This window comes from Branchiostoma lanceolatum, chromosome 15 (genome assembly GCF_035083965.1).
Source record: "Branchiostoma lanceolatum isolate klBraLanc5 chromosome 15, klBraLanc5.hap2, whole genome shotgun sequence".
Lineage (NCBI taxonomy): Eukaryota > Metazoa > Chordata > Leptocardii > Amphioxiformes > Branchiostomatidae > Branchiostoma > Branchiostoma lanceolatum.
In genome coordinates, this window is record NC_089736.1 from 17,972,823 (window position 1) to 17,985,353 (window position 12,531).

Sequence of the window (12,531 nt, forward strand, 5' to 3'; positions counted from 1 at the left end):
TCCACTTCAATCATTATATTAGATTTTAGCAAAATTATACTTTAAAGGGACGTATTGTAAAATTTGGCAGGTAAAAACTATAAATTGACAAATCTGCATTCAGATTCACATTTCACATTCACATGTAACAAATTTGTAGCTGATTTCCAACATATTCCCTTCACTTTGTCACATTGACATCATTACAAATGAGATGCAAATGAGCCAGCGTAGAACGCTAAGAAATACCCGAATCGACCATTGCGGTCGGAGATGTCACAGGAAAATCACCCCAAGTCAACAAATAAACTTCAGCACGTTTCCATACGTGATGAATATTGCTGTGCATTGTAATAATAAGGTAGATTCAACTAATGATGTAGAAAAATAAACCAAAACAGTGAATTTTGTTTTATGTTCCGATTACAATACGTCTGAATACGATTAAGTTCTGAAGAGATGTAAAGGATAAGATGCATCTGCAACAGGGTGCTCATGAGAGGGAAAAGCCTGAATCAAGTCAAACTAGTAAAAACTAGAGAAGATGACTTTAAAAGTTTAAAAATATTCCCTTAATATGAATGATGCCTTTTTTTTCTTTCTTGGTATTGATAGTGAAAGTGTTATCACTTGTATACAACTGACAAATTCTTTGTCTTCACATCCACAGCTTCAGAGTTATGTCTGCTTGTCCACTGCATGGTGTTTCTATCTACTGGACACTCCCATGTCAAGTGAACACAACTACCTCTGAACACATGAACATCAAGTCAACACAACTGGATCTGTGTCACCTCAGCCAGAGACCCAATAACAAACAGCATTGACCCATGGCCAGCTGAAGCCATTCTTTCAACAGTTTTGTTGTTGAAAAGTTGGATAGTATCAGGTAGGCCATTGAACACGAATTGGCGAAATTCGAAACACGAATTGCGCCACGTAGAGGCGCAATTCGTGGCGCGCAAAGCGCCACCGGGGGGCTAAACTCGAGATCTCGAATTCGTCCACGCGGAAGCGGTAGCGCGAAGCGCAATACAAAACCGGCACTGACATGGCTCGCATAGCGCCACCGGGGGGCGAAACTCGAGATCTCGAATTCGTCCACCCGGAAGGGACAACGCGAAGCCCGCAATGCAACCGGTTACTGACATCATGAGTTACGTAACTATATGTCCAACCAGTGGTGGCAGCGAAGCGCATATTTACGAAACACGGCTTGCGATTTAGCCATTCTGTTAATGTTTAACTTATGATGTATTGTTGTCAGCTAATCGTAATACAAAACACGCACAGACCAAGGAGTCCAACCAGAGGTGGCGAAGTGCACATTTACGAATTCTGTTTAATATCTAACTTATCGAGTATGGGTAACAATTTCAGCCAGCAATTGTTGCTTTGTTTATGTCAATAACATTCTGTTTAATTTGCTGTTACAGGACCTGGTTACGGGGCTGAGAATGATAACAAATTGATACAAATGCATATGCATTGTGACAAAATAGTGAAAATAGCTGCAAGAATGGGATAGTGTGTGTTCTAAGTACTAGTAACATTCTTTGCTCCAGTTTCAGAATCGATTGTACAGATTAAACATCATTTATTCACGACCATGGCAAAGATTTCCTGCTGAAGCTACTCTACTCACGGCAGATAGAATAAGTTCAATAAAGCGAACATTACACTAAAGTCGGGGTCTGATAAATCAGACTGAAACTACGTAGACATTCACCACAACAAACAAAAACTCAAACAAAATGGCGACCATGAAAATATGATGCTATCCCAGGAATCATTGCAGTTTGTACGAGCCGACTATTTCCGAAAGCATCCGAGATTTTACGACGAACATGTTTCAAAAGTAATAATCATCAATATCTTGCTGACTAACATCAAAACATACTATAGCAACACACGACAAGCGATGAGGTAAGGTAAAAAAAACAATTAACAAATCAAGGAAACGAGTTTAGTCCTTTCATGATGACTCTTACCAACTCAGATGAACTTTCATGCTACATGTACTAGTAAATTGGAAAGCGTTATGAAAAATGCCGAAATCTACTACTAACTATATAGAACATTAAAAAAAAAACATACAAATCTACTTGCGGGATGAGTTACGGTGGGTTGAAGGCGTATAATTTACTTTTGCCTTTTTTGCCCGTTTACTGGGGGCTCTGGGGGTTGGTAGTCTCTTCTGTTTGGCTCGACGGTAGACGGGTGGTGAAGGGCGGCGTAGATCCTGAAAGATGGGTGACTGTTCCGGATCGATGGATGAGCTGACGGTGTTGGTGACCGGCGATGAGGTGACCGGCGGTGAGGTGACCGGCGATGAGGTGACTGGCGTGATGGGTTGAGAATAGGCGGGGGACATGGTGAACGTTGTGTTGGTAAATGCGGGGGGGGGTTGGTGAGGCCAGTCGAGAAAATTCGGAAAGAGAGAGGCTGTGAGAGAGGATGTTGGTGGCGGCGGGACTGTTGGAGGCGGCGGCAGTTTCGTTGAGAGCGGCGGCGGGTTCGGTGGAGGCGGCGGGTTCGGTGGAGGCGGCGGGTTCGGTGGAGGCGGCGGGTTCGGTGGAGGCGGCGGGCCCGGTGGAGGCGGCGGGCCCGGTGGAGGCGGCGGGCCCGGTGGAGGCGGCGGGCCCGGTGGAGGCGGCGGGCATGAAGTACGTTTCGGGGTCTTCCCCGACATGGTGAAGAATGCTGATAAGCACCCGCCTCATTGCCCCGGCCCAGTCTGAACAAAAGAATTTAGAATAAACATTTAGTTAATAAAAAAGTATGATTATATGAATTATAAGAAATGCTCTTTTCTTTGCTGGAGGGGCTGACTGCCTAGAAACACATTAGAACATGTTAAAAGCCGATGATCTAGTACACATATGCATGTACATGTATATATATACTATACTATCAGAATTAGAGATCTATCAAAAACATAGTTACCTGGATATCCCTTGGGTGGCTTGGACGGAGACGTCCAGGGGATGTCCTCGGGCCAGTAGACCGGCCTTTTCGTTGGGTCGTCGAAACCTGGTTGTGCGCAGCTCATATAGTTACGTAGCTCATGATGTCAATACATTGCGGTGCGGGCTTCGCGTTGTCCCTTCCAGGTGGACGAATTCGAGATCTCGAGTTTCGCCCCCCGGTGGCGCTATGCGAGCCATGTCAGTGCCGGTTTTGTATTGCGCTTCGCGCTACCGCTTCCGCGTGGACGAATTCGAGATCTCGAGTTTAGCCCCCCGGTGGCGCTTTGCGCGCCACGAATTGCGCCTCTACGTGGCGCAATTCGTGTTTCGAATTTCGCCAATTCGTGTTCCAGAGCCTACCTCATAGTATAGAATGTTGACCAAAAAATATTTTCACTATAATTATGGAATGCACAAGACCTTAGTTGGGACCAGTTTTGGAAGGCTACATAAGCTTGTCAAAGGTTTTTATACATGCAAGTATGGTCATAGAACACTTATTTCTTACTTACAGTGCCCCTGGTGTATGTTAACATTTTACCAGTACCAGTGTTCAATATATTTTGAAAAGTTCATAGAAATTGTCATGGATATACCGGGGGAAGAAATGATGTATGACTTTGTCTTGAAATAAGATGCAAAGTGAATATGTAAGGATATGTCAACGTGCAATGTATCATCAAAATTAAATAAACAATCACGTTTGCAATGTGTCATTGATTCAATTTTCTTGCATTACCCTATGTACTTTGTTAATTTTCACATTCCTGTTCCTAGGGCTCGAAATTCATTTTTGGAAATACCTGTAGGTGCACTGGTGCACCCAGCCAAAGAAATTAGGTGCACAAAAAGAATTTTGGGTGCACCACAAAATAAATTGAAAGCAAAACATGATAGCAAAGTATTATGCTCTTAAGAACTACAATCATTAATTCTATAGCTAACTTCAACATTTCAAACAAGTACATGCAATACATCAAGTAAAGTACAACAAAAGGTTAAATTGCTTTTTCTGATACATTTCAAGAATATTCTGTTTACTAAGTGTACAATTACCTTTACACTATAGCCTACAAAAATATCTAGGTGCACAGTCAGAAATTAGGCGCACAGCTCCAATTTTGGGTGCACACAGGTGCACATGCACCGACTATTTCGAGCCATGCCTGTTCCTAACTGTTTTTTTGGCAATGCCTTGTGGCAGAGCCGTTAGTATAGCACTGTGATTGATTTGAAAATATTCTACGAATTCAATGAATGCATCCCCTAGGGAATTCTTTTATAATCCTGTGCAATTCTGAGAATTGTAAGGGACACATTTTACAAAACATTTCCTCGGATTAGATTCCCATTAACAGGGACATTCTGGCATCCATTAGGACTGGAATTTCTGTCATTTCATTGGGACTGGAATTTCTGGCATTCCATTTAGGACTGGAGTTGCTCACATTCCATTAGGACTGGAATTCCTAAGCTACTAGTAACTAGTAACATCCCTGAGGACAGTGCTGCCCATTCACGTTCCTGAGTTCTACCTGTAAATTCTGTGAGTGGTATGATGTTAGAATTTGTAAATGTAGATTTTTCCTAGAAATGGTGTTGAAGTGATGCTAGGGTCACATTTCTAAAGCGGGGCCCGGCCCGGCAGCTTGTGGGAACAATAAATATTACATAAAAGACAACAATAGGTGCAAAATGTAAACAAATTACTCCAAACTATAAATTGTGTATTTTCTTGATATGCATCTTTTATTTTTCCTTTTCGCAAACAGCCCGGCCAGGCCCTGGCTTGGAAATGTGACCCCAGCATAAGCAGCAGTCCTGACAGAGTGGAAGTGAGGTGCATGATGGGAACCCAATCAGTGCTCACCGAGTGTTGTTTTTAATTGTCAGGCTGTGATGAAATTGATGTTTATTTTGGTGGTGGGGTGTACATGGTAGAATCCAGTTGTGCTGTCGTCGTCTGTGTATGTGTGTGTGTGTGTGTGTGTGTATGTATACAATGTATGTGTAATGGTTCATTTGGTACTGACACAAGGCAAGGAGGTTAAAATAATATTTTAACCTCCTTGCACAAGGTAACGGGCTATTTCGGCGAGGTCATTTTGAAAAAGAAAATAGTTGCACTTGTCTCCACTATCGTATAACTTTCTTTGTTCACTGTAGTGTAGCTGGAAGACAATTATCCCCGCTTCAAGCCGGGTAAGGGGAGGGGGACTCTACCAGATATGCTGTTCCGGCTCACAGGCCCTGCAGCCCTGGTGGAATGTTTACAAACACACCGTGGTCCGTCGGCCGGAGTAGCGATTGGTCCAATGGCCAGTTAGCAATTAGTAACGGTGTTGTAATAATAATTATACAGAAATCTGCTTTTATAAGTCACATTGTAGATTACAGGCCATGGCATTGATCAAAACGTGATGAGGGATAGCATCGATATGCTAAAGACTGGTCGAAAGCAAGCCGTCAATAATACGATATTGCCAATAATCCTATAGCTTCACGGGAGGCTGCAATCTACCTTCCATTTTGGATCAACCGCACTGTTCCGCTATTCGCCTATGGATGAGGAGCGCCTGCATTCCGCCAGACGCGGTGTTGTGCTTCATGCTTTTTGTAGCCGGTAGCTGTAAGTATTAAAACATGGACGAAACTTGATTCTTGTCTGTTCCCAAACTTTGAATGATCATTTCCCGGGAAGAGTGGAAGGCAAAATACTACCAGTAACTATATACAGTAGAATCCGCTTGACTGCACACCCAATTTGCCAGTGTATTTGGTGCAATTATCCGGCTGGTGCAATTATGCGAAATTGCCCAGCTGGACCGGTAGTACACTGTATCATACAGGAGGTGAATAGTTTATAAACCTCAGTGTGCTGTATGAACTTGTAAGTACGCATTCAGATATTATAAAGCTTTCGTTATACAGGTACAGTGCGGTAACACGGTACATCCTAGCCGCGGCGACTGTTGGAGGGCTTCTCTTACTTGCAGTCTTATACATTAGCTATGTATAAGACTGCAAGTAAGAGAAGCCCTCCAACAGTCGCCGCGGCTACGTAGATCCCACCTCTTGTTAGGGCCACATTTATGTATTAAAACAGTAAATTTCAAAATCCCAGGAAAGACATCTCAGGACACAGTGAGTGAAATCAGTAAGCGCCAGCAGCAGTATGTGAATATAGCGCTGCCGCGAACCTAAAACCGCCGACAACACGAACTTAAATACATTCACAGTAGTAAGACAGTGTACAGGTAGAGACCAATCTTTATTGAGTACAGCAGTCTGCCAAAACGCAACACCGCCTTTGGCAGGCGTGCGTCTCTTTATGGTGACGACACGCCCCGTGATCGCTATCAATGTGATTGTCAATGGAGACCACCTTCCTTTGTAAGTGAAAACAATATTGTGCCTCTACATAGGCACTTATCGTCTCATTACAGGTTTGCGATAGCAAAACCTGTTCTGTTTTTGCATCCAAGGATGGGGGCCGCCATGTTGGATGTGACCATTTTATTACAGGTTTGCGATAGCAAAACCTGTTCTGTTTTTGCTTCCAATGATGGGGGCCGCCATGTTGGATGTGACCATTTTATTACGAGGGGTGTTTTTTTGGTCGCTAATGTTGGGTGTGACCAATTTGACGGAGGGGTGTTTTTCTTGCTAGTTTTCTTTTTTTGACTTCTTGCTAATGTTTTTCTGGTTTTGGGTTGGGTGTGACCATTTTTACTGGAGGGATGTTTTTCTTTGCTAATGTGTGGGTGTGATAGATGGAAGTTATTAATGTGTTGGTGTTGTGACTTTGTCGTTGGTACAAATGGACACAAGGCCCACTGTACTAAAGGACGAGCAAGGTCCACTGAGCATCATGTTGTTGTGGTCTTGTCGAAAAGTAAGGGACGACAAGATCCCCAACGATAGAGGGTTAATATAGATTTGTTATTTAATGTGATGTTGGATTAGAAAGTGTTGGAATCGATAATATTGGGGGTGGTTTTTGTCGCTAACGTTGGTTCCCTATATTTTTCCTAGTTTTGGGTTAGGTGTGACCATTTTGACCGGAGGGGTGTTTTTTGCCACTCATTGTAGGTGTAAGAGATGAATGTTATTAGTGTGGTGGTGTTGTGACCTTGCCGTTGGCACAAATGGACACAAGGCCCACTGTACTAAAGGACGAGCAAGGTCCACTGAGCATCATGTTGTTGTGGTCTTGTCGAAAAGTAAGGGACGACAAGATCCCCAACGATAGAGGGTTAATATAGATTTGTTATTTAATGTGATGTTCGATTAGAAAGTGTTGGAATCGATAATATTGGGGGTGGTTTTTGTCGCTAATGTTGGTTCCCTATATATTTCCTAGTTTCGGGCTAGGTGTGACCATTTTGATTGGAGGGGTGGTTTTTGCCATTAATTTTAGGTGTAAGAGATGAATGTTATTAGTGTGGTGGTGTTGTGACCTTGCCGTTGGCACAAATGGACACAAGGCCCACTGTACTAAAGGACGAGCAAGGTCCACTGAGCATCATGTTGTTGTGGTCTTGTCGAAAAGTAAGGGACGACAAGATCCCCAACGATAGAGGGTTAATATAGATTTGTTATTTAATGTGATGTTCGATTAGAAAGTGTTGGAATCGATAATATTGGGGGTGGTTTTTGTCGCTAATGTTGGTTCCCTATATATTTCCTAGTTTCGGGCTAGGTGTGACCATTTTGATTGGAGGGGTGGTTTTTGCCACTAATTTTAGGTGTAAGAGATGAATGTTATTAGTGTGGTGGTGTTGTGACCTTGCCGTTGGCACAAATGGACACAAGGCCCACTGTACTAAAGGACGAGCAAGGTCCACTGAGCATCATGTTGTTGTGGTCTTGTCGAAAAGTAAGGGACGACAAGATCCCCAACGATAGAGGGTTAATATAGATTTGTTATTTAATGTGATGTTCGATTAGAAAGTGTTGGAATCGATAATATTGGGGGTGGTTTTTGTCGCTAATGTTGGTTCCCTATATATTTCCTAGTTTCGGGCTAGGTGTGACCATTTTGATTGGAGGGGTGGTTTTTGCCACTAATTTTAGGTGTAAGAGATGAATGTTATTAGTGTGGTGGTGTTGTGACCTTGCCGTTGGCACAAATGGACACAAGGCCCACTGTACTAAAGGACGAGCAAGGTCCACTGAGCATCATGTTGTTGTGGTCTTGTCGAAAAGTAAAGGACGACAAGATCCCCAACGATAGAGGGTTAATATAGATTTGTTATTTAATGTGATGTTGGATTAGAAAGTGTTGGAATCGATAATATTGGGGGTGGTTTTTGTCGCTAACGTTGGTTCCCTATATATATTACCTAGTTTCGGGTTAGGTGTGACCATTTTAACCGGAGGGGTGGTTTTTGCCACTAATTTTAGGTGTAAGAGATGAATGTTATTAGTGTGGTGGTGTTGTGACCTTGCCGTTGGCACAAATGGACACAAGGCCCACTGTACTAAAGGACGAGCAAGGTCCACTGAGCATCATGTTGTTGTGGTCTCGTCGAAAAGTAAGGGACGACAAGATCCCCAACGATAGAGGGTTAATATGGATTTGTTATTTAATGTGATGTTCGATTAGAAATTGTTGGAGTCAGTAATATTGGGCGTGATTGATCGGAGGGATGGTTTTTGTTGCTAATGTTAGTTTACGACCACATCAACGATAAAGAAATGACACAGAAACAAGGATTCCCGCACACTTAGCAAGGTGCACACTTACCGTCATAAAACTGACTGATTGTGACTTCATAATGTTGGCTTATAACTACGATCCTTACTGAAGGTCCCTATTGCTCTTTTGACCTAAACTTCATTGCCTTTGAAATCTATTGTCTTTATACTGTCTAACTCTACTCACAGCATTGATTACTTTATCTCTTTGCTGCAGTTCACTTAAACAAACGAATAACCGTCAAAGACGTCAAAGAATGATAATTATGGCACAACAATAGCAGACTAATTTTACAGTAACCGTTCCAAGTTTGGTAAGGAGTTGCACTGTAACTTCCTGGACATAAGTGACGGAGTGAAATGTTACTGCAGCTTGCAATTGCATACACATTCGTATGGGGTTTCCACCATTCGTACATCCCGTTTGATTTGAGCTGTCGTCGGTCAGGTTAATCACTTGTATTTTCTTTGATATACATACAAAATCAGCCGATAAAATTTGCACACTGAAATAAACAATAGTATAGACAATACGTATTCGCTTAGATGAAATAACGTGGACAACATGTGCACGTCAGTGTGTGAATTCTCAAAATCGTGTCAGCTTTTCTCTGGCTGTAACAGCGCAATCATTTGGCTGCACATGGCTCTGATGCTGGTCCGGAATCCCCCCTCCCCCGTGGCCTTCCTCCTTCATGTTCTTGGCGACTCTAGAAGTAGATGGTTGATTCTGTGGAGAATTTGAACATAAATATGGATGGCATTGTGTCTTGGGACAAAGGAAATATTTTGATGAACCTTCGTGGTCTGAGAGAGTTGAATAAATTGATGTTAGGATTTCTACGGTTTAAAGAAAATATTAATCTGATTTAGTACACCCATGTGACACACTTACTTACTCTAAGTCTTCCTATAGTATGTATGGCAAGCCGGAGACATGAAATGTAATGATTCATGTCAAATAGTTTCCTATAGTTGAAAGTTGACGATGCTGTCTCATGAGCAGTTTCAAAAATAGTCAAAATCTGATCAACAACAAAAATCTACACAGGTAAGACGAATGAAAGTTACATAGTATATGCAGACGATATATGAACTGTTTTGCATTATTTATGCAAATTGGTCATTCATTTGAAAAATCAACATTTAGTTATGCATGTTCTTAATTGACATATCCAAAATATGTGTGGAGACTTACGTTTTCTCTAAAGCCCATATATATATGTCCCCTAGAGGCCTGGTGTGCCCCAGTTTTGGGACAGAAATAGTCAGGATTAAAAACGGGGTTATCTAAGCCAATTAATTGAATACGGACGTGAGAATTGCCGGTACAGTTATCTGAAAAGTGACATTTCCATAAATTGTATGAGATTGGGTCATGCATACAGACTGCCGACCTGAACAGGATGTTTCTCTTCATCTGGATTACACATATGACAACATTTACGGATCAAAAGAAAAAATAAAGATGATTTGTTCATTTTTAGTATGAATTATGCAAAATAACGTTTGGATTTGTCTTTTTTCGATATCAAGCGATGTCCGTATTTAAAACCCTATAATGAATGCATATGATTTATGAACTGTTTTTGCATTATTTTCATTTGTAAAATTAACATTTAGTTTTGCATGTTCTTGATTGACGTATCCAAAATATGTGTTGTACAGGTGCTGTTGTGCGTCGTTTGGAGACTTACGTTTTCTCTATAAACCATGTCCCCTAGGCCTTAAGGTCTGGTGTGTCCCAGTTTTGCGACAGAAATAGCTGTGAGAATAAACAAAAAGGGGTTATCTAGGTCAATTCATTGAATGTGGACGAGATAATTGCTAGCACAGTGATATCTGAAAAGTGACATTTCCATGAACTGAATGATATTGAGTCATACAGATTGACGAATTGAATGGGAAAAGATATTGGATATCCCATGTTGTTTCTCTTCATCTGGATTACACATGGGACAACATTCACGGATCAAAAGAGCAATACAATACAATACAATACATTTTTAGTACGAATTATACAAAGCAACGTCTACTTTTGTATTAAAAAAACTTGTGTTTCCCAGTTTTGGGACAAAAGAAGTCGTGAGAATAAACAAAAAGGGGACGGGGACGGATACACACACGCACGACTGCTGTGAAAAACATAAACTTATCTGCAAAATTAATAAAGCGAGTCCCAAGTACCTTACCTGAGCTCCTTAGTTCCTCCCGCGCTTTTGTCGCACATCGGTCTGCCTTTTTCCACCTATATCGGTTACTTGATTGTATTACGTACCTTCGTTTTCCGCTCGTGATCTCTTAACTTCTGCTCTTCAGATGCTGGCTTTGGCTACTTCTTTCTCACCATGTTGTCATGAGAAGTTAGAACTCTCTATAATCGCTAAAAATGAGTTGTATAATGGTTCACATGAAGATACAAGATTGTCATTATAAAGTAATGAGGTTTAAATTGGGAAGGGAAATATTATGTTTAAGAGTTATATTGTAGTATTGTAAGTATAAACGTGCTTTGTAGGTTAGCAGTAGTATTAATGTACAATATTGTAATATAATTATACATGTTATATAAGGTTGTTACATTTTCAATGTTGTATATGGATTATATTATTCAAATTATATAATGGCATAACGATAAAAATAAGATTGGGTATAATGGTATACAAGAAGTAAGTTGTAAGATTGTCATTATAAGGTAATAAGATTTAATTTGGGGGAAAATTAAGTATGATAGTTATATTGTCATATTGAAAGTATAAACGTGATTTTAAGTAAAGGAGTAGTATCAATGTATCCAAATAGCATATCTAATTCATTACAATGTTTTTTGTACGATTAATCGGAAGAGTATATAACAATATTATAAGAAGAATTGTAAATGACATAACGGAATGACATAACAGTGCGTTCATGCTATCAAGCTTACCGGCAGTATGTATGTATAGATTTATATGTTAAGTTAACATATACATATTGGATCCAAAAATTCACCATTTAAATGCTTCATATAAAATAAATGTAGAAAATATTAAATGTAATAGATATTTACTTGTATATGTCTAGAAGTTATATTGTAAGAAAGAGTATAATGCTATGATATGATTATTGAATAAGGAGTATAAGACGAAATTACATAATTGTAGAACTATATTAACTTAATACGTGTTATACAAAAAATGTTAGTTATAATTGAAGGTCTATATCAGTAACATACTGATTGATGTGACTTGTGTATCACAGTAACGTATGTAACCAAAATTAGTCGATTTATTTTGTAACGCAGGTATAGCCTTAATGTTCAATCTATACATTAATCTAAACAATGTTTGGCATATATATGTTGACAGTTATCACAGTACTATGTTTTTTCGATGTTAAGTATCATGACAGTAGACGTCTTAGCTGAACATGGTGCATTATAGTTGAAACGGTTGTATATTATATTGATATATGTTGTATGAACATACAATCATTTTTATTGATTCATGTATTTTTTCTGAACAGTAATTGAATGCGAATTGTTTAGTCCTGTAGGGACAATGGTGTTCGGTGTTAAACTAAGAAGATGTGTGTATGTGATGTTTCATGTGTATGTAGTTGCACAGCGTTGATAATATTTTGCAGGGTTATTGCTATTATGGCTATGGTGTGGCGTTCTTGTCGATGCATTTTGTTATTTTGTCACATATAATGTTGTTGTCATTTTTTGACAAGTGAAATATGGACGTTTGCCATTTGTCTGTTACCTGATTGAAGAGGTGTGTTTTTTCATAGCTGTCAAGTGCGTCAAATGTGTCTGGGTCGATGTTGAGGAGTTGTTGTGCTACGCTATCAAAAGCAGTGACCCAGATTTCTTCTTGGCCGTCAGTTAGCAATATTTGAA

The 12,531-nt window shown here is 40.3% G+C and overlaps 2 protein-coding genes and 1 long non-coding RNA gene across 3 annotated transcripts in view; 1 reads left to right on the forward strand and 2 right to left on the reverse strand.

Annotated features, from left to right (window-relative positions):
- Positions 1-859, forward strand: part of LOC136420705 (LETM1 domain-containing protein 1-like) — a 31,130-nt gene extending 30,271 nt beyond the window's left edge. The window contains exon 9 of the mRNA XM_066407784.1: positions 650-859. Within this exon, the coding sequence (XP_066263881.1) occupies positions 650-717 (68 nt within the window). The 3' untranslated portion in view covers positions 718-859. The remainder of the gene's footprint in view (positions 1-649) is intronic.
- Positions 860-1,303: 444 nt separating this feature from the next.
- LOC136420342 (uncharacterized) lies at positions 1,304-3,031 on the reverse strand. The gene is made up of 2 exons (XM_066407189.1): positions 2,926-3,031; positions 1,304-2,716 (listed from the first exon to the last, which is right to left on the reverse strand). The coding sequence occupies exons 1-2, from the start codon at positions 3,029-3,031 to the stop codon at positions 2,145-2,147; spliced, it is 678 nt and encodes a 225-aa protein (XP_066263286.1). The 3' UTR covers positions 1,304-2,144.
- Positions 3,032-8,926: 5,895 nt separating this feature from the next.
- Positions 8,927-10,630, reverse strand: LOC136420706 (uncharacterized). Its single transcript, XR_010753291.1, has 2 exons — positions 10,346-10,630; positions 8,927-9,378 (listed from the first exon to the last, which is right to left on the reverse strand). It is a non-coding gene; the product is annotated as an uncharacterized lncRNA (long non-coding RNA).
- Between the last annotated feature and the right edge of the window lie 1,901 nt (positions 10,631-12,531).